This window comes from Melospiza melodia, chromosome 3, assembly GCF_035770615.1.
Source record: "Melospiza melodia melodia isolate bMelMel2 chromosome 3, bMelMel2.pri, whole genome shotgun sequence".
In the NCBI taxonomy this organism is placed as follows: Eukaryota; Metazoa; Chordata; class Aves; order Passeriformes; family Passerellidae; genus Melospiza; species Melospiza melodia.
Window position 1 is genome coordinate 103609301 of NC_086196.1, and position 22205 is coordinate 103631505.

The 22205-nt window shown below is 37.3% G+C and overlaps 1 protein-coding gene across 5 annotated transcripts in view; it reads right to left on the reverse strand.

The window, feature by feature from the left end:
• MAP4K3 (mitogen-activated protein kinase kinase kinase kinase 3) overlaps window positions 1-22205 on the reverse strand; it is a 65472-nt gene that overhangs the window by 18595 nt on the left and 24672 nt on the right. For 2 of the 5 annotated variants that reach the window (XM_063152422.1, XM_063152421.1), the window contains exons 13-23: window positions 18573-18648; window positions 17560-17618; window positions 14976-15038; window positions 7505-7563; window positions 6325-6363; window positions 5988-6041; window positions 2928-2970; window positions 2553-2715; window positions 1458-1567; window positions 488-529; window positions 172-256 (exon numbers count right to left, since the gene is read on the reverse strand). In XM_063152422.1, coding sequence (XP_063008492.1) covers window positions 172-256; window positions 488-529; window positions 1458-1567; window positions 2553-2715; window positions 2928-2970; window positions 5988-6041; window positions 6325-6363; window positions 7505-7563; window positions 14976-15038; window positions 17560-17618; window positions 18573-18648 — 793 coding nt within the window. The remainder of the gene's footprint in view (window positions 1-171; window positions 257-487; window positions 530-1457; window positions 1568-2552; window positions 2716-2927; window positions 2971-5987; window positions 6042-6324; window positions 6364-7504; window positions 7564-14975; window positions 15039-17559; window positions 17619-18572; window positions 18649-22205) is intronic. The other 3 variants (XM_063152424.1, XM_063152423.1, XM_063152425.1) reach the window with 3 other exon arrangements.

A 22205-nucleotide genomic window follows, 5' to 3' on the forward strand; every position in this document is an offset into this window, starting at 1 on the left:
CATCCAATATATCTTAAAAACAACACACCTTTAGATACCAGTGGCTTAATTAAAGAACGACTCCTGCTTATATGAATATATGTCTGTTTTAAAAGGAATAGTCCAGCTCTTCTAAGCACTCTTGAAATTCAAGGAGAGGATAAAATGGGTAAAATACTCATCATATAGTACCTCTTGTATCTGGATTTATCCAAGATGTTGCACAATGAATTTTTAATGGACAGCCATTGAAAACCTTTGAAAAGCAAGCACCCATCTGTAGAAGTAAAAATATTAAAAACATACATATGAAAAATTAAAAGGTGACCTTCCCAAAAGGATTATTTTTACTTCAAGTAGTAACAAAAAGTTAAGAGTCATACCACTGGCTTAGCATTGCTAAGTCATATAAAGTTTTTAAGTAAAAAAGCAAATACTACAAACATTAAAAAAATGTGCTTTTTCAACCCACCCCCAACATGCATTTGTGAGACTCAGCAATACTCACATGTACTTTAGGTGTGGGAGGAAGGCCATTACTAATTGGTTTCTAGAAAATGAAATTTAAAAGTATGTTTACACTCACACTATGCTTGAATATGTATATTCCCTCCCCACACATAGCATAACCACAAACACTTAGCATAATTTTCTTTTCATTAAAATCTCCACTGTGATTCCCTAATACCTCCTCATTGAATGTTTGCACAGTCTTGTGCAACATTTTCACACTACAGTGGTGCCTGTAAGAATGCCATTTCCAGTACCAGAGAATTTAAGCAATACTGTAACGATTGCTCAACCCTTCAGTATTACAGCATTAAATGTTACCACTCAGTGCTACATGCACTTTCCTGTATCAGTATCAATTTCTCCTAGCACAAATAAGCTTCTGATCAAACCTCTTTCACAGGTAAACTTCAAACACAATTTCAAATGACAAGTTCAAAGCTGTCCAGGTAATCCCACTTTTTGAAGTATTGCCAGTATTACTGGCACTTTCTTAAAACAAAACAAAGACTCATTTCCTCTTCACTTCTCACAAAAAAATTACATTTCCAGCCTCACACTTGGAAGGAGCTCTCAAAGAGGGCAGTCTCATGTTATGTTTAATCAAGTCTAACTACAGCATTTTCCATTCCCTCATTTCCCCATTTGCTTAAACAGTCCAAGCCCTTTTGTACAATTGCTTAGTACAGCCCAAGACATGGCTCTCATTATCTCTCTCAGGTGTGTGAAAGACCAAGAAAATTGCATATATTTGTGATTGTCTGTTTCTAAGGAAAATTAAACACAGACAACTTCAGACTAAGGCTGTTTCACAGCTAGACAATCAAGGAAAACTGTTTCGATTCAAAGTAAGCAAGATGTCATCCAGCGTTAACTTCCTTGGTAAAGAGCACACCTGCTCCTTTTCCTTGCACATGTAGAAAAGTCATGACAACTCTAAAAGGACACCCAGAAGCTTAAATACCTACCAGCATTTCCTTCTTTTCTTTCATTGAAAAGTTAGTGTCTCTAGCTTCATTCTGTTGATATGGCAGTTCCTCTCTTTCACCATTTAATTGCACTGAAGTGACTCCATTACCTAGAAAGACTCATAGTTAAGAATGTGCTCCTCTGCCTTCACCTCAAAGAGTAATCTAGCCTAAGAACTCTTAAGTGGGACAGAACTTCCAATTAAGTCAGAACATATACTATATACAATATAGTGTAAAATACCCTAATTTATTTCTGAAGCATACATGTTCTTACATCTGCACATATCCATCAAGCCACATTCAATCTCAGTCCATGACTTTTGGTATTTAATGTAACAATCCTAACATAATAAATCTAACAACTCTAACAGGAGCACAGAAAGGAATGCAGTCACAGTTATGAGGGAAAAATGTGTTAACTATACCTAAAGAAATACTTGCCAATAGCTAACACTTCAATTACTGATTCATTAGAAACACAGCCTTGTTAGAGTCAAATCTTTAACAAATCAACAGCAGTACTAAGTATGAAGCAAGGAAAAGCTACCAAAGTAACAGCTGAGAGGCAGACATTGAGCTTACTTAAGAGAAGCCAGCCCAAGACAGCTCTCAAGGCATCAGACTGACAAAGGCATAAAATGAACAGTCTGAGCAGGCAGTAAACAAACACAATTACCTCCTATACTACCCAGCCCAGTTCATTACTTACAAAAGCAAACTTTGAAAGCAGAACTCTGTTCTTGACATGACAAATAACAACAGCTGACACACTCAACCTGAAACCTACAAACATACTTCCTTACCAATCTTGATACTCTACATTATAAGCCTGTTGCTTAGGAAAGCAATTGTGTCACCAATGGCATCAGCAGGAATTGTGTCAGTGACTGACAGAAGGTACAACTGACCCTTTTAAGAGTTAAAGCATATTTTTTCCATGAATTTTGGCTTTCATGCACTTTTTGTTACTTGCTCACCATAGAAAAATTGCCTCAATATCTTTTAATGTGTGCACAGCTAAGAACACAGAAATAAAATCCCATTAGATTATTTAAGAAATACTTGTATACTCCCTGGGGTCATGTTTATTACCCAAAGGATTAGATTTCTGTGGAGGTAACCGAGGAGGTGGTGGTCTGGGTGGAACATGAGATGTAGATTTTGCTGGACTCTCTGATGTTGGGCATCTCTTGATTGTCCCTTGGTTTTCATTTTCAGAAGAGTAAGTTTCTTGGGGGATAAATATGGATTTAGGCTGAAAGAGACATAATAATAATCAAAACATAATAAAAAAAGATTCAAAGCACCCATGCCACTTATCAGTGACGAAAAAGACACACATGCAGCATTTTGATTCTGAAATTTTCACAAGTAAAGAGCCACCAATACAGTAATTTAAATATTCTCCATTTATTTGTTTATTTAAAGTGTATTTTTCTGCTGAGCAACCAAATCCCCCTCACTTACCTTTGGTGGTAAGGGAGGCGGCACTTTAGGTTTCATAGTAGCACTATAAAGAAAAGAAACAAAACAAAACAGAGAAAACTCAAATAGCAGTCTTCAAGAAGAGACAGGGTTTTATAAATGCCATACAAATAAATACCATTAACTTGTCAAGAGCAATTATTATATTATTATATCCAAGTAACTGCATCACAAATACTTTCAAACATTTTGTTATACCTCAGATAATATGAAAACAATGATCACATGTTTCCCCCCAGAGAGCAGAGAGTGTCATGAACTGATTTGTTGAAGATGCACAAATTTGTGCAGAACAAAGTAGGAAGAAACAGAACAGGCCTGACATTTGCTCTGTTGAGAGGAGAAAGTTAAGGCTATCAGTGAGCTGAAGGGGAGTAACAAGAAAACTAATGAAAACCACTCCCTGGAAAATTTACACTGATGACTTAAAACAGTCTTACACATAACAATAAAATCCATCTGCAGCAGACAGCTACCCTCATGTTTAGGTTAGTTGGTTGATTTTTGGTTGATGAGTCTCTTTTTTTACGGAAATCTTGGGAAACACAACTTTCCATGCTAGAGCAGTTTGGTCCAACAGTACAAGATATTATCAGAAAACAACATAGCTGAAGCATCACAAACACTCTTTCCCTCCTGGCTCTGTGGTTTAAAAAATATGCTGCATTTAAAAAGACAACACTAAACCCTGAAATTTTACATGTTTTGAAAACCAATTAAAAATTGGTTCCACTGTCCTGTTTCCTAATCTTTCAGGAACAGAAAATTATTTCCACTAATAGGAAACTTGACATTCTCCCACAGTATTTTCCTTATTTTTAAATTATGTTCAAGGTAGTAAGATATCTGCCTGTTTGTTTACAGGCCAACAACCTGTCTGCTTGGCTTCATTCTTTCCAAGAGTTTCTGTCCTGGCATCTTATCTGTTGTTTGTATTTCAGAGAAGCTGGAAGGGGATTTTGAGAACAAGTTCCCCTGTGTCAAGCATTACAGCTGCTTTGGTGGAAGAAATTATCTTCTCTTAGTAATATGGGGTCAAGTTTAAGTCCTCAGTCATGAAGGTTCAAGCTCCATTTCCATTTCTTTTGTGTTCTTCCTGCATTTCAGACAACCAATGTTACTGGGCAGCCAAAGAAAGCAAAAAGGCAACAATCTGGCATGCATGTGACAGATGTGTGTACAAAGGACCGTGTGCCCTTGTCTCAGCAAGAGGGTTTAGGTGCAGTTTGTCACTGCAATTCATGCAGGGCAGTGCCCCAGTAATTGCTGCTTTCCATAACCCAGAAATTCAAGTATTAGCAGCCTTGCTGCACATGAGAGAAACAGCAAAACATCAAAATTATTAAAATGAAGAGTGATAATTTTATACTGTTCTCCGAAACATGGATTCTCTGCTGGTACTATCACTCGATTTCATGCAGTGGCACCAGTTTGGGCTGGAAGAGGTACACTGGATTCACTGGTTTTGTTCTGGATCTGAAGGGAGAAGTAAATGATGTCACATGTGCTCCTCAACTGCAGCTCCACCTCACAGAATATAAATCAAACCAAAGCCTTGAATCTTCAGTGGATTCCACAGAAAGATATTCAAGACCAGGCAGATGAACCAATAATTGCAGCAGATCTTTGGGCTCCAGCAGATACCAAGAGAAAGGCACAGATGCAGAATCTGTCTGACCCAAGGTTGAGGGATTCAAGCTTTTTACACACTGTCAGGCCCCCTCTGTAGGGCAAAAGTACTTAGGATGATTTAGCAGAAGAAACAAACAGTACCAAGACAACTCTGGAAGACAATCAGTGACTACTGGTCCCCAGGGTCAGATGAATTAGAACCTCTCCAAAGCTATCACAGGTTCTTTCTTGCCTAACCTAAAAAAGAAAATCTACAGAAACACAACAGCCACACAGCAGCTGAACCCAATGCTGTTTGAAAGTTCTGATGGAGCTTGTGCATGGAACAAGGATCTCAAAGCTCTCAAAGAAATCAGTGCTAGCACTTCAAGACAGCAGGGATCAAGAGGTTCCAAGTGCTGGAACATTACTGAATTGATGGTTCTGGCTGCAAACAGAGCAAGAAGTTTGGGGGGGAAAGGAAACATTAAACAAAAATGAACAGAGAGCTGGACACAAAAAACCATCCAGAGGTTCATATGGATGGAGGAACCAAGCTGAGGTGGTTCACAAAAGCAGTAAAATGACTCAAAGAAAAAAACAAAGAGAGGCTATAGTTTGGTTCTCTGCAAGAGAGAGATGCCAGCAATAGATAACACATGCTTTAAAGGTTTCTTGTATGAAGCAACAGCTTTCCAAATTACCCATTAACAGAAAGCAAACAAAAATTATGTCTCAATGACATCATTCCTTTTGGTCTTTACACCAGATTTCTTTAGGAATGCAAATCTATATGCACTGGTTTTGCTTTTAAAATTGTTTCAGCTCTCATCCATCAATCAAATAGAGCCCAAGAATATTTAGGCCAGTGGGATTTACTATGAACTCATTAATTTGACACATGCCTTTGCAGTCACATGTGCTCTCTCTGTCACATTTGCTCTCTCTGAGTAAAGGAAGTCAGCTCTATTCCAAAAACCAAGCACCCATAGAAGCTTCCTCCTAGTTGAGAACACATACAGAACAAACTCAATCATCTAAAGAAGCCTGTAATATATATATTTCATCTACTTTTCATGAGCTTTATTTTGATATATAGTTATCAGTTGTAAAGAAGGCACACTAGGACTGTAGTTGGACATATTACTGGCTCAGCATAATGATGCCAAAATTTTGTTCCATAATAGAAAATAAAAAGAAAACTGTATCACTCAAGGAACAAGATTTCCCCCTCCTCCCAATTTATAACAATCAGCAGAATGAGATAACTTATAGTGATGTAATCTAGCAACAACATTAAAATACCTATATTTAAGAATGCCACAGCAAAAAGAATCCTGAGTTGTTACAGAATGTGATTAAACCTTTTTTTTTTTAAATACTCATCTATTCAAGAATCTGACTTTATTTATTTTTACAAGAAGGACTTACTGTTTAGAATCATCGTCTGCATCATCATCATCTTCTAAATGTGCCACATGCCCCCTAAGAAAATGAACAAAGTACTGTGGTTGAGTGAGTTGTATTAAAATTACCTTGACTGTTGTGAAAGATTCTGAGCTCAAAATCTACCTCTTGTATAGAATTTTACTGTCTTTTTAAAAATCGTTATTGTTCTTTAAAGTACAGCTGCAATCTAGACAACTATGCCTCTCTCACAGGCTCTCAGCAAGCACAGGGACAAACAAGAAGCAGTTGGGACAGACAAAAAAAATCAATGCATTAATTACTTTTGAAACACACGAGAGGAAAAAAGAAACAGAATTACCGCTGATGTAGTTCTTCTTCAACTGATTTTAAGAGACTCCTTCAGCATTAAATAAGAACAAGAACATGATTTAATTGTGGTACACAAGCATGATTATCAAAAGCACAAAAGCAACTATGATTCTTTCAGTAAATAATTCAAAGTATGTTATTTCAGCTGGCTTTCAGAATATTCATCCAGTATCCATACAAAAACCAACACAGCTGCAAATTTTTAAAATTTATTGTTCACACAACACCCTTCTATGTGTGTTTATTAATGTATTGCCATTAAGTGCAATGGTCCCTTTTCCTCTTACTGTAAAACAAGGACTGTTACTTTAATCCAATTTCAAAGAAATCTATAAGAAAATCATAATACTAAACATAATAAACAGACTGTCAAGTATGAAACTACTTTTGGGACAAATTAATTCTTCCCCGGTTAATTTTTTGTAACATTCTGGACTTCATACTCATGTTTTTGTCTGAAAACACAGAGAAGAATCACAGGACTAAGGAACAAGAGGATTTCAAAAATTATCAGTACTGATTTTTTCCCATTAAAGACTATGCAAAAATAGCATGCTCTATGCTTAGGTTTTCTGCATTTTTAGTATGATTAAATTTAGCAAATCAAAAGTAGGCATCCTAATTTTGGCATGCATAAATGTAATTAAGTAATTGTGTGCAAAGGGAAAATTACATGGAGAATTATTTCATATGATTAATACATCAAGATGATTGAAGGTATAAGCATGAAGTTTAAGGGCTTGCTAAGAAAAGTAAGTTTTATTTTTTAAAGCATCTATAACTGCATGTTCTAGTGGCCTTCAAGATAAAGAAGGGCATGAAGTAATGTCAAAGAGCAGCACTGGCAGTTCCCAGATGGGGTAAAATTGTGCTCTGTGGGGCCTATCATGCAGAATATTCCATAAACAAGACACCAAGATAACAGCTCTTAAAAGGAAGCCTATACCACCACAAAGACATTATGGTCAATACAGCCTCACATACTGCAAAGTGCTGCAATTCTGTATCATTAGAGTTACTATTATTTTAGAAATAAATAAAATGATTTTGGAATTTTAACTGATAGAAACAAGTTTGACTTATTTTACTACATCCATTTCAGCTAATGAGTCTTTATATTAAAATAGTCTTGAAAGAATTGAAGACAGAAAATGCAGTTGCTTACTCACTTATTTGCACCCAAAAAGTAGCCACACTGAGGACCATGACCATATTCTAGCTGTAGATCCTAAAACATAAGAGAATGAATCTTTTAAGATAAACAGGTGAGCAACCAACACACACCCTCCTGTGCCATGCTGCTGTTATCCCCTCTGCAACACCTGAGATACCAAATAAGCTGAATTCTCTGGCCTTCCTGCCCCCTAACACCACTTTCAGGCCCACTGCACCCAAAAATCTCCTCTCTGCCAGTTTGCTCCACCTGTAATTACTTTTAACTCTGACCTTTGCCCCTTCCTTGCACACAAGAGATTCTCTGCTCAAATAAAGTCAGCTGCATAAAAGTGAAAAAAAAAAAAAACAAAACCCAACAAAACTAACATAACAGTAAGAGAAAAAAAAATTCAGGACTTTGCAATCTACCAAATTCCATAGGAAACCCAGCTACCCCTCACTGGAACATTTAGTAGTCATTTCAGAAGGGGAGTCGCTCTGGCAGGGAGCCTGAAATCCTTTAGCACATGAAAACATTTAAAAAATAAGCAGAGAGGACAGTAAGTGTTTTCATTACTCTGGTTATACCAATATGTGTATATGTTAGGAAGACCTTTTCTTTGGAAAAAAAAGCCAAAACAGAATTAACAAAGTCAAATGCTCCAGCAGTCATGGAGTGCAGGCTACACAGAAAAAGATGTGCTAATAGGCCTTCAACACTATTTTTAAATAAAAACCATAATGGTATAAATATTTAATGCATTAATGGAATACAGGAACCCCACTGAAGCACAATCAAATCTATAACTGCTGGGAGAATACTGCTATAATTGCAGTCTATTTTTTTCTTCAGGTGGATCACAACAGGAGAAATATGAGCATAAATTTGCTCCCAAAATAGTGAGTGTATTCACCAGGAGAAACAAGTTATTGATCACCTAAATTAGTGATAAATGGAGCTACACTCTTCCTTCTCAGGAAACATTTTAAAGGTCTCCCAAACACCTTCTGTTGAAAAGGCCCCTTTCAGCTGCAACCCATATCAAAAAGTGTCACCTGTCAGCAAGAGGCCCAGATATCCAAGCTTTAAGAATAAATCTGGATTAGATGGGGCTAATCTTTCAAAAGGGCATTTTTAAAAATCAGAGGAAAAGTCTCACACCAGATTTGCCAGTCTTCCAAGCTGATGAAGTAGAAACCACTGCAGCCCTCAGTTCCAGGCTGAAGGGCAATCACATTAATACAAAGCTGTAAATATTGTTTTTTGCTTGCCAAGGAGTTTCAGGTTGTTTCCTGCACCCTTTAGTCTGCCCTGCAAAGCTAAGTAGTAGTTTGCACATGGGTGTGTCTACCACAGCTGTCAGTAGCATTTGGTTGCTTCAGTGACTTTGTGTATTTTCCCAACACAAATGAAATACTGTGGAAAAAACACTATGTAACTGATAATTACTTGAGGTAAAAGAATGTATAGATCAGAGGGCTGAATAAAAATTGCAAATGCAAGCCTGGTGCTGGCATTTCCTGACCATGGAGAGACTGACTTTTCAATCTCTGAATCAACTTTATTATACATCTTGATTCTACAATTAAATGATCCCCCCACACCACCAAACTCCATCTATGTCTATTGATCTGACTCCTCACCACCAGTGGATATTCTACAATCCACCAGCAAGAAACAGATTCAACTTTCTTTGCTCCAAGTACTTCTATTACTTCCAAGCAATCTCAGGAACTTCCACCTGCAAGCACAGATATTTTGAGGATTCAGGCTCTAGAGCAGAAAAACACAGGACTGGAAACATAAGGAGTCACCAGAGTCATGAGCAAATAGGTTACACAGGTTGTGTGAGTCCCTGTAAGAGAACAAAGACTGGGAAACTGTTGAGAAAAGTAACCCTGGAACAGTGGGGTTACTGAGAGGTGACAGAAATCAGAGATTTTCACCTTGAAGAGACAAGCCCTCAGTGTTGCAAAATGCTGGGCAGACCCAAAATCTCTGTCCATCTGAATTTACACACAGTAAATGTATGGATACAGATAGACAGATACACTGTACAGCAATGACAAGGAAAATATTACGAGAAAATAAATAAATTCACCTAAAACAAAAGGAGCCCTCCTCTGCTGTCAGACCTTTTAAGAGTTACTAGAATTTTCCTTATCAAAGATGACATCTGCCAGAATTATTTATGTCTAAATGCTTTAAAGGGCAAAATCTATCTTTTGGTTCCATTTACTGTTGTATAGCATAAATTTGACTATGATTTTAATTGGACATGTATACTCTTCCTAATCCCTTTAAATACTCCTGGTTTTCTCTCTAAAGCTAGGGTCAAGTATTTCATTACCAGGGAAATTTCTCCTTTTGATCTCTTGATAAATACTGAGAGCTGGAGAGGTTTTAAAAATAAAATACATTTTTCTTCTACCTTCTATTTCAAATACACACAGAATTTATAATTATATATTAACTAAAACTGTTCTAGCTACATATTTGATACAGAAGCATTCATAAAACTGCATGTATCCAGCAAAGCCTCCAGTGAGCTGTTACACTGCACCAGGACACGCAGTAGAAATAGATTTCTTTAAAGCCACACATAAAGATATCAAATCTTCTAAGTTATGGATTTCTACTGGGAAGAACACATTAGCATTAATTACTAATTTATGCAAAGTTACCCATCACCTTCATCAATCTACATTAATATTGTCACTTAACACACATACATAAATGCTGGTTAGTTAACTCAAATTCTCTGATTTTAGATCAGACAAAATTGACACTGAATAAATCTGAGTGACTAGACAGATATATTCCAATAGATCTTGAGATCTACAGCCAGCAGCAATGAGAAGAGGTCTATGATCTTGGTATTGAATCAAAGATGCAACCCAGGTTACCAACAGCTCATTCCTGAAACAACTCACCCACGTGCAAGACCAGAGTGCTCTTTGCTGGCAGGGATTGCTTTGGAAAAAAGGTAATACAGGGAATAATCACCAGTTCTCCTCAACAGCTTAGGTAACATTAAAGGAAGCTGCCATGTAGAAAGCCACATCATACCCTTAGATAAATCACATGTGCAAAGTAAGCAATGACTAAAAAGAGTATTAAAAACAGTACAGAGATTTCCACAAAATATTTGATGGTAAGGCCATGTCATGAAAAAAAATCCCAAGGAATAATCAAATCTACAATAGCTTCTGTGGCTTAAGTTTAAAAACCTGCTATTTAATGTCTGCAGAATTTCACTGTAAGCTAACTGCTACTGTATCTTTAACAGTCTTATCATCCTAATTTGTTCTATAGGGCTGGGCTGTCCTGGAAATCTGTTTTTCAGTGTTCAGGCCTTCAAAAACAAAATGTATACAGCAAACCAGGAATTCACAGTTACTTCCTATATTTGCTGTTCTTGAAATCTAACAAGACCAATCAAAGTGGCAAAATTAAGACTTGAAATATACAAAATGCTGTGGGAGTAACCCTGAATTTCAAAGAATACAAATCACCTTTGGACTACTAATATATTAAGTAAGAAGGCACATACACATCTCTATCTCAGTAAAATGACAAAGCAATTCCTATCTCATTGCTTCATCAAAGAGGAAGTTAATTTTTAAAAGAGCCTAGCACTACCTAAGGCATATTCTATATTTTAATGTCTTTTTATAAAGTGCATTCTTGAATTTTTCTGGATAGCCTAATGCATCAGAAAAACCAAACTGAATGTATTTTTTTTTTTGAACAGGCTAAATATAATTCTTCCCTGGTGGCTGAGTGAGGTTTTACTGTGCATTACTGCTACACAACCACTGTTCCCCTCTTCCTTTGTATTTCAGTTCTCCATGCATTTTGTCTGTGAACATCCCCTTGCCTCCTAGCAGTAAAACTGAGCATCTCATTTTCTTAATTACTTTTTTCCAAGCAGAAAATACCCAAAACACACAGGGGAGGAAATCAAAAAGTGCAAAAACCACTGGTACTTTTCCAGCATTTCCACTTACTTTCTTCTGATCCAAGAAGCATGCTCCATTTCACTACCTAAAGCTGGAAAAGGTATGAAGACTCTTTGAAATCCAATACTGCTAGCTGCAATATGTTTTTAGAGCTAGGTTAGCTAAAGTAGGACAGGAGTCTTCATGGCTTGCAGCAAAGAAAAAGCATATGTATGTATGTGTAGTGAGGAGAAAAATTACTTAAATTAAAGAAAAATGCTCCTGGGTAAGGTTCTCTGTTATCTATGTCAATCTCTTTAGTTCAGTCATTTCCTACCAATATTTTTGCTTTTCTGCCACAACTAATTAAAAATCACTATGAGAAACAGTAAAAATAGCTATGAGAAACATTACATTCCTAAAAGTAACTGCTACCAACATGATCACAAATTATTAAACCCAGAGCATATCTACGAGGCAAAAGAAAACAAAAAACAACTGTGACAGAAGTATTTACATAGGACCAAATGTGTAAATGCACCTGGCGAGGACAACAGTGCAGACAGCAGGGGAGCTGCAAACCTCTGAATTCTTTGCTAAAGGAGTCCTAAATGAATGTTACACTTGTAACAACTGAAAACAATTACAGGTTGGAACCTGAGATAGCAAAGCCAAGTTTTATTCAACTTCTCTGTCACTTTAACAGTAGAATTGCACACTTTTTACTGTGTGTTATATCCTTCAGGTTAAATTACTCCAGGCCCCTGGTTTAAACAGAAGTCAGCCAGAGATCACCAAGGGTTCCTTTCCACTTCATCTTTTTTTGGGAAATTCTCTGATGGTATTTCTCACCTCAATTGTGCAGAACAGTTCTCCATATATGAACCAGAATTATTTTTCAGCTCACTACAAATGGGAAGAAAAATGCTTTGCCACAGAATTTCACTGTAGACCAGGATAAGCTAAATGAAAATATTTTCATTTGGTTCAATGTGACATTTTGTTTCGAGTCAGAAAAACAATAAGCTTTTGTGACTTGGGTTCAATAGCATGGGTTAAAAATGTCCCAGAAAAAGGAGCACATATTTTTAAAGGTGACTTGGATTTAGACCATTTCCTGAGCTCACTGCAAATGCAATGCTCAGCTCTGCAACTTATTTGAGCTAGGATCCAAACAATTGCTTTTAAAATATACAGAAAGATGGTGAAAAGATCTACCTTATGAAAAGTCTAATGTGCACATAAGACCAAGAAGACAAAATAGGAACATGAAGAACTCTAAATGACAGGAAGTAGCATGTGCAAAAAAATCTCAAAAGATGGAAGGTACCCAAGAAAGTTTCTGAGAAACTTGTTGCCTAGTTGCAGAAGAACGAAAAATATCTATCCTGAAAGAGAGAAGAGCCTGTATCTAGAGTAAAATAGTCTGTTATTTATTCAGCTATGAATCAAAGGAGTATATTTGTGTAAGATGAAAGAGAAGCACTATCCCGTCCTTTCTGATTGCAATTTGCATTAAGGGATACTGGGGATTGGATCCAAAATGTTCCCTGCAAACAAGACCTGTACTCAATTTCTCCATTCTTTTGGCAGATCCAGGTAGGTGCCTCAGAAAAGCACAGGCAGAAGGAGGGGAAGAAGAAAAAGAGAGAAATTATTTTTAAGGGTAGCCACATCATAGGCATCAAATGTTTGAAATGTAATATGCACAAACTGCCATATGATCAATCCAGCTGTACAAAATCCTGTACAACTTTGCTTTCAACATCAACTGTATGTGGCCCAAAATACACCTCCATCTATGGGAATTTTTTTAAATTATCTTAGCTCTGCAACGGACTTGTTACTTAGAAGGTATTTTATAAAACCAGTACAACAGCAGAGAAAGAGCCCCACAGTAGTAGGTGATACATCATGCTTCTGAAAAAGTGTAATTGTTTCCTCTTGATAACATTTGAAAAACTCACATACCAGTTCTCAATGAACATATCTGAAACCAATACTGTCAGAGCAGGAGTGGGGGAAGGAGACAGAGAGAGAATCTCTGATTAATGCATCCTACAGAAGAATGAACCAACTAGTAATTATCTCCTCTAAGGGTTAGATCTTACTGAAGAATTTCACAAATAGGTGATGCACTACCATCAACTTTAAATTCTCCACTTTGATTCAAAATGAGCACAGGAGGATGTGAAGAAAGCAGTGAAACAGAGAAAGTGCTGTTGAGTGACTTTAAAAACACACCTCACGATTGTGACAACAACATTACTTGGTAAGTTTTAGAATAGTCACAAATTTTGAAGAGAATATTGAGCAGTATGGAGTAGAAGAAGGAGGGCAAAGGACAGTCCACTTATGAGACATGTTCTTATTCTGCTCTTAGACCCACAGATACCAGACTAGCAAGATATGTGACAACACTGAAAATAGCCTTAAACAAAAAAAGAAAATTAAGAAGTGTTAAACTGCAAAGAGTAAACCAAAAGCAAACCAATCTGAAAAGCCAAAACCACTCTCAAAACAAGAGGAACTGCACAGGATGGGAGTGTTGCCACCAGGTAGGGAAATCTAAGTTACTCATCTCAAAACAATTTGTGAAACATTCTTATAAGGAAGCAATACACAAATTTCTTTCCAAGAAAGGCAAAGACAGTCTAAGCTTTCACTAACTATGTTTCTGGCAGATTCAAGTCACACCAGGCCAAGAGATGCTGTAACAAACAAACAAAAAACCCCAAGAACAAAAAACATCACAAAAACCCCAAGACATTCTCAAATACCCCAGCCTCCCATCCTCCTCTCAGTGCACTTATATTAAACATCTCACAAATCCAAGAAAGTTAGCAGATTATGCTCTTAATTTACTACAGAATGTTTCTTCCTTTTTCTCAACAGTCTGTGTTTAATTACACAAAGAGCAGAGAAATAAGAAAACTTACTTCCTAGAGTAATTTCCACAGTGTGATGCTAACAAACCAAATTTTTTAGCAGTGCAACAACAGAAAATTTGGACAATTTTATCAGACTTTAAATGATGTCAAATGCCATGGAAAACAGTTATGAGGCCAGTTTCTGTTATTTCTATTAAGTGTATATTCATTTTGTAACACAATTACCATCTGGAGAATTTACAGATTTACATAATTTTATAGTCTTGCATGGATCATTAAAAAAAACAACCCTACCAGACAGAAATAAAAAGAAAATGTTTCTTCTATGTTCAATTAACCTCCAAAAAACTAACAAATTACACACAGTATGGCAGTAAAGAAATTACAATGAATGCATGAATGCATAACACTGAGCCCCTTCTAACAGAGTGATTCAAGTAAATATGAGTACAGGCTAAATACTGTCAATGCTGCAGATAATAAGAATTTCTTTCTGCACTACAGAAATACACATACAGACTAATAGTTACATTTAATGATTTTTACAGATGAAAACAGCATTACTACAACAACAGGACAAAACATGAACTTTGAAAAAGGAAAACAAAGACAAAACTAACACTGACAAAGAAAGGTATAAGACGAAAAATACCAGGTTAGATCTCGCAGTGTAGTATATGTCTTCTGAATTGTCCAAAAAATCGCTACTGTCAGGCTGTTCATTAGATAGAGATCAAGAAAAGCAAATTATTTATATTGTGACTGAAAGCCAGATGCACATAAAGGTAATTTTTCTTGCTAAAAAAAAAGAGATACTGAAAGTTAGTTGGTTGAAATTCAAAACCATGTTAAGACAGTTCTCGCAATGGAGGTAAAACACAGCTAAGGAATGGTCACATCATCAAATACCAAAATGATGAATTACTGTTCATCAGCTGAGCTGTGGTAATATGTGACAAACTGTCCCAGCAAGAGTCCAGTTCAACATCTCAGTGCAGCACTGACAGTAACTTCTCATGCTGCAGGGGTCCAGGGCTTTGTGCACTCACACACCTAAGTAACTGAGTGTAAGTTTAAGCCTGCTTAGTGAGACAGAAGCAAAAGCATCAAAACTGCTTTAGTGAAAACAGATCCACGCTGTTACTGCTGGAGGAAGAGACAGTAATCTCCTGCTCCCATTTCCATTTCAAAGATTTCCTCTGCCAGAGTGGGCAGATTGTTACAAACTTCTCCCATGGGCTGGTTTGTGCTGAGGCCCTTAGCTAAAGCTTTCATTCTTTGAATAGGTCAATTGCAATTTGCCATGCCAATTTAAATTGTCCACTAGTTCTTCAGCTAATCAATAAATTATGTTTTTAATTTGGCCTCTGGACCCAACATCACATTGATATCAGGTCTGCAATCTTCTTTCTGACATAAAGCATGCAGCAGTAAATTTTCCTCTTCAGAAAGATTCAAACTAACAGTTACAGGTGTTCTGCATAGACAGGGAGATGAGGCAAGTTCCTTGGACAGGCTTCACATGTGCAACATCTGACCAGAACAAACAACGCTAAGACATTTTCTTATCGCAGAATTCATCTGGATGGTTCCAGTCCCTTCACCAAGCAGCAAGAACTTCTGAGATTCCAAAGTACAAAGGTCCTGATTCCTAACACACAGTGTAGGAAAAGGCTCAATTCCTCCCTTCCAACAACACCTGTCAAACAACTGCTCTCAAAAGCTGTGCTTTCTACCCCTTAGAAAATCTCTCTTCAGTTTAGCAAGTCAAATTCCTAAGGTGCAATAAAAGCATCACTGCTCCATGGAGTTATCCACTGTATCATCAGTGACTGATAAAAAGAAAGAAATGGGAAAAGTATTTTTAAAACTTCAAGCGCTCCACTAACATCTTTCTACAATTATAACTCTGTATGTGTATAAATAAAACTCTTAATGAGCAAAACCATGACAGTTTCAACTATACAATGCTTCCAATTGTATTTTCTTTACAACAGGGAAGCAAAGACAAAACACCTTGGAATCAGTTCAAAAATAATTTTGAGTTAAATGATGGGTTTCTAGTGGAAGCTCTGCCTTCATTATCATACTTAATAAAAACTTACATAACCAGGGCTCCTAAATAATGCTGCTCTGCAGTTATGCCAAGGTTTAAGTAACACATCTGAAATACTTGTCTAAATCCGATGTCATTTGGTAAGTTGCTCTCCTCCATCTCAAACAGGCACTAGAAACTAAGGCTCCCTGTCCAGCCAGTTCTGAGGACAAGCAAGATTAAATACAACCTCTTACACCCAGAGTCTGCTGACCCACTACCAAAGGGCAAAGCACTTGGAAGGATTATGTCAGTACAACCACAGAGCACCACAAGGAAGTCTGTGTCAGAAATCCAACTCACATGTGGTTTGTAGACTACAGAAGTACATTCCTAAGTACACACCCTTCCAAAAACCAACTCTGAGCAAAGTCAGTGTCCCTCCCACATATTTACTAAGTCAACTTTTTCTCCTTAACACCTGCCTTAGAAAAACAGAGAGAACACATAAGTCTGCAGTGAGGAAGCAAAGGAATGTCTTTTTATCTTGAAGAAATTGCCCAAGTGCACAAATGTGGAAAGCAACAGTCTCCATAGAAGAGAGGAAGCTACTGCAATTGTGAGACTGCACAGACACCTCTTCCCTCACAGCCTGAGTTCTCACACCCCTTGTACTGATGGGTCCACAGGAGAAAACCATTGGCAACACACCTTGACAGAAAATAGCTGCCACACTCAGCATGGCTCAGCTGCAATGCAGGGCCACAGAAAGATTATTCACAGAGGAAAGTCTTTTAAAATGCATCATATCTCCTCCCCAAGCTCTCAATTTTATTATTTCCATTGTCAATACAAGAACAAAGGGGAGAAAGAGATGAGTACACAGAGGAATTCTACAATTAAAAAAATAACTCTGCTAATAAAATAGAATGGTATACTGGGCAGTGAGGGATAAAGGATAGAGGAAAGCTGCAATACAGCTTAGCACATAAAGCACACCTGGCAGAAACTACAAATAAGGATGCTTGCTACCTATAGTGAATGCAATGGCACAAAAATCCCACTATGTTAGAACTTGTCAGTAAAATCACTAAGTTCAGTACTACCAAGGAAACATGCTACACATCTTGGATTTCTCCTCCCCCACAGTTATTTGCAGGGATTAATGCGCAGTGCACAGCCCATGCTGCTTGTTACTCACAAATTCATGATGTGGCTCTGTCTCTTTCCTCAGTGGTGGATCAAACTTTACTTGGCCAACTAAAGAGGAGAAAAGGAAAACAAGAAGTTGGACTCCAGTTAGAAAAGACTTAGCTCCAAACGCTAACAAAAAGAAAAATTCAGTTTAATGAATGCATCACATCCCCACTGACAGAAACTTGTGACACATGGACATACCAAACTTGTGACTGCTAGAAAACCTAATGGGCACAGAAAGTACTCTTTTATCACAAAGGCAGCCCAATCAGCATTTGCCTCACCTTCTCATTAGAAGGAACAGGAAAACCACTGAGCAAAGTGTCCTCTTCAGAGGGGCAATACAGCTGTACTTTACAGAAAAAACTATCCACGATGTGAATTCACTGTTGGATCTGTTCTTCTGAGAGACTCCCTAGCACTAAACAGTGCTGAATGAAGCTGGGTGAAAATTAACCACATCCTCCAGGACAACTCTTTGGCGGGACTTGCTGAACACTCCTACTCTCGATTTTACCTCAAGAAAAGACAGCTAAAGCTCTAAGTATTTAATTCAAGCAAAATAATTACTACAACCTGGGGAATGGAGTCTGCTTTTAATGTCCAATGATCAACATCCTCATCCTCCCTTCCTGACCTCTGTGTGATTGCTTAAGTTCAAAAGCAAATCCAAGATGCTAAATTAAGGAAAAAAGAATAATCCTTTGCCATTCTGTTACCCAGCTGAATCTGGCATTGGTCTGAATATCTTTCCTGGAGTAACATATAAAACAATGTCAATCAGCTCTCACAAGAGCTCAGGCTGTGTCTTGTTCAGTTAAGATGAAACAATAATGAATTCTGCTGAAGTGCTGACAAAAGGTATAAAAATATTTTACACATCTTACATCCTTAAGTGAAACAGTCTAAGCTTTTATTTTCACTAAAAATGTTTCTATGTATGTCAGATACCCAAAACACCAGCTGAAATAATATCAATGATTATATACATCATATTGTCACATTACACATGCTTACAGTTTATTTCAGAGCGTGTCTTTTCTTCTCTCCCATTTCTACTTGTTGAATGAATTCTGTGAGGCACAACGAGAGGCTAGAAGGGAAAAATTAAATATTTAATACCAAAATATATTCACTTATTCACTTGAAACCTTGTATTGTGTAACATTTTTTAGCAGGTTTCTTTAGCATAACATAAAAAAAAATCAAGTGAAAGCTAAATGTAAAGATTGTATGCATTTTTTAATATATTAAGTTAGAATTATTTAGAGACATTTTAACTGTTGAGTGCTTTCAGTATAAGGGATTTTAGAACACTGCATTTGAGCAAGTAAAGCTAATGCTGGCCAACTTTTCTCTTTGCTCACATAGCATTTTCTGTTTTCACCATTCAGTTTAAGGGTATTGGTAGTTTTTAAAATAAGCAGTAAGACAACATCTGACTTACTGGCAGATCGCAGATCTCATTCCATGAGATACTTAAATAATTTTCCCAGCTTTTAACATAAACTGATTTCTAAAATGTCATCAGTTAGGTTATTTAAGCAGATGAGAAATCTACCACAGGTTTTCAAAGCTGACTAGAAAGGAGTATTTCTGGTACTCCAGTGCTGAGTGGCAAGAGATAGCAAAATTTCTACAAATTCACCTTCATATTTATATTCCACTTCTATTTTTTCCCTGAACTTCTATTTACTTCTCTACAGGATTAAGCGTTCTGCACTTTAAGACCTGGCTTTCTTTCTTTGCCTCTGTTGGATTTTCCCTCTTCTTTCTACATTCACCACTGCAAGCTCCCTTAGAAATGTGGGGGCATTCTGCACCCTTGGTCACTGCCTCAGGCTCCATGGTGAGCATCTTTGCATGTGAATCACCCTTTTGTTGCTAATACTATTGTTGCTGTACTTTCACAGAGTCATGAATAGCTCAGAGACTCTATTTATTCCCAAAATACAATCTGCAAACATGATTTCCTTTCTCATCACACACTACTTCCTTGATTCCTGTTAGGAGGCAACACATGTACATGGTGTTTCACCTCCCATTTTTGTTCACTTTGCTCTTCCTTGAAACTGCAGAGATTTACAGACTGTGGATGTGTATTTTCTCCACTCTCACCAGCAGTTTTTTGGTTTTTTTTTTTTTTTTTTTGTTGTTTGTTTGTTTTTTTTTTGTTTCTCACAGCTTGTGTCAATCTTTCCACAGTTCCATTTTGTCTATTGTGTACTCTTTGGGCTTTGAAAATGGTCAGCTACAGCGTGTCAAGGTTTGATCTGATACCATGTCCTGAAAGGTTGCTCATTTATAATCTTTCATTAAGAGGCACTGTCTGGTCATGTCTGATGTGTGTGCATCTGCAATTCCAGTGCCAGGAGCCCAGCTGAAGCAGGGCTAGGAGGGCTAGGAGGTATTTTCACCTTTGCAGCAATACTGTGTGAGCACTTGCACCCTGACACAGATGCCTGTGTTGCACTACAGACAGAGCCTGTCCTCCTATCATCTTCTCCATGACCACAGAATTACATTCAGGATCAAATCTTCATCCCTCAGTCATGAGGACAAAGTCCTCAAGTCACCTTGAAATACCTGCACTGACAACAGGCTGATACAAACACCTGACATCTGAGCTGTGCAGGAGAACAAAGGAATGTAGGTTAACTTCCTGACACAGATGCCATTTGGGCACAATTTTCATCATGGCACAGATCTCAAAAGCATTTTATCCCCAAAATTTGTAGTGTGCTAGGCATAAAACATAAGCACCTTCCTTTTTGCAACCTTTTTAGCTAATATCACATTCATCCTGGGAATCACGGTCATAGAAATAGGGAGAACAGGCAATTGCCAACATCTCCTAGGCCCAGAGTCCCAAAGCAGCAATCCTGCCCATGGCTGAATGGGAAATTAGGGAAGCCCTCCATGACCTGGGGTAGGGAAAAATACTGGAAATGCCAGTTTCAGATACAGTTGCTAAATGAACAACAGCTGCATGAACAGAAGAACCTTTTTAATTATACCCAAATAATGGGATGGGCTTTAGTTTTCACACATTAAACACTTCACCTTTGAGTTTCGAATTATTTAAAAATGTAGCATGATACTCCTCAAAGTGGTGGCAAATTCAGATGTACTTCACAGCTCTGCAGACTATCCTAGCAGTAACAGATTGCATCACCCTAAAAGCAGCACAGGCCAAGTAAAGACCTGTCACCACAGTGGGCAGCAGACCTGCCTTCAAAGACCACTGACAGACAGAAAAGCTCTCTCATCTCCAAAAAAGAAAAAACAAATCACCAAAAAACTTCAAAACATAAACACCACCACCCAAAAAAATCCATAGCTGTAAACAAATTGGGGAGTAGGTTTGAAGCTTTCAATTCTCAACAGTGTTTTGGATATGTTACGCTGTACCACATTTTGTCACTTTTGAATTTTGATGGATGCGTTCAGGCAATTGTGACAAGCAAAGGACTGGCCAATCCCTAAATTAACAGCTCCAGCTGTCTCTGTGAGCAGGTGAGTTTTGAAGAATGGTAAATTGTGCATAAAAGATGCATATACACTTCTTACTTCATTTGTTTTTATTACCAGAAAGACCACAATGCCAAAATTGTCCCGCCTATCATCTGAAATACAAAACTTGCTGAGCTTCTCCTCAGAAAAGGCACAGCTTTTCTCCTGATACCACACTTCATTATGGGATAGTTGATAAATCATACAGCAAACAACAGAAGAGTCTACTTTATGCTAACTCACAAGAGACATATGAGAGTGAACACTAATTTTTAAGCTAAGAAACACCTTTTAAAGGGCCTCACAGCTCTCACTCATCACTGAGCAGAGAGAGAACTAAAGGACAGTAAAGAGCTTATGGCGAGAAGATCCAAGTTACTCAGTCAAACTCCATGGGGAATCAGACACCTTTCTCTTAAGCGACCTGAAAGTCAACCACATTATGGAGTTCTTGTTTGTTTGACTTTTAATTTTTTTTAATCATAAAAACTACTAAATTTTTCTCCCACTCCCACCATGTACATTTGCTTTTGGAAGTACTGACAATTATTTCATCCTTACGTCTTCATCTCTTTCCTCTTTGGAAAATGTGTAAGCACTGCACTCCATAACACAAAAAATTATCTATTTCACTTTGGCTTCTTCCCACACTTTTTATTTTAGCTTTTAAGAAAGACTTGGTGAAAGTCAGCTGGTCTTTGCTGTTCAAGTGGGTAAAAGCTCATTTAACTTGTAAAATCTGAAAATTAGTCCCTTAAAGTAGTTGCCTCTTTTAAGCTTCTTTTCAACTGAAGGCATTTTTAGATTAGTTTACCCATTAAAGAGAACCAAAAATATGTAATTAAAGAATCAATGGCATTTGTGTTAAAAGGATTACATTTTTTCTTTAAAAGCAAAGGCCATCAGGGAACTGTAAACATTTGAAAAGTATTCACTAATGTGCAGGGAAGTATGAAGACAGGATGGAGTAAGAGAATATCTATCTCTTTTATTTATTAAACACTTCAGTCCTGTGCTGTTTATCATCTTACATAAGCAGACTACTTTTTCCCAGCTGTTTGAGCAGAAAATCAGAAACTCTTTGATAAAACTGTAGGTGAAATCAAGTTTCAGAGTATTCTAAGATGGAAAAATACA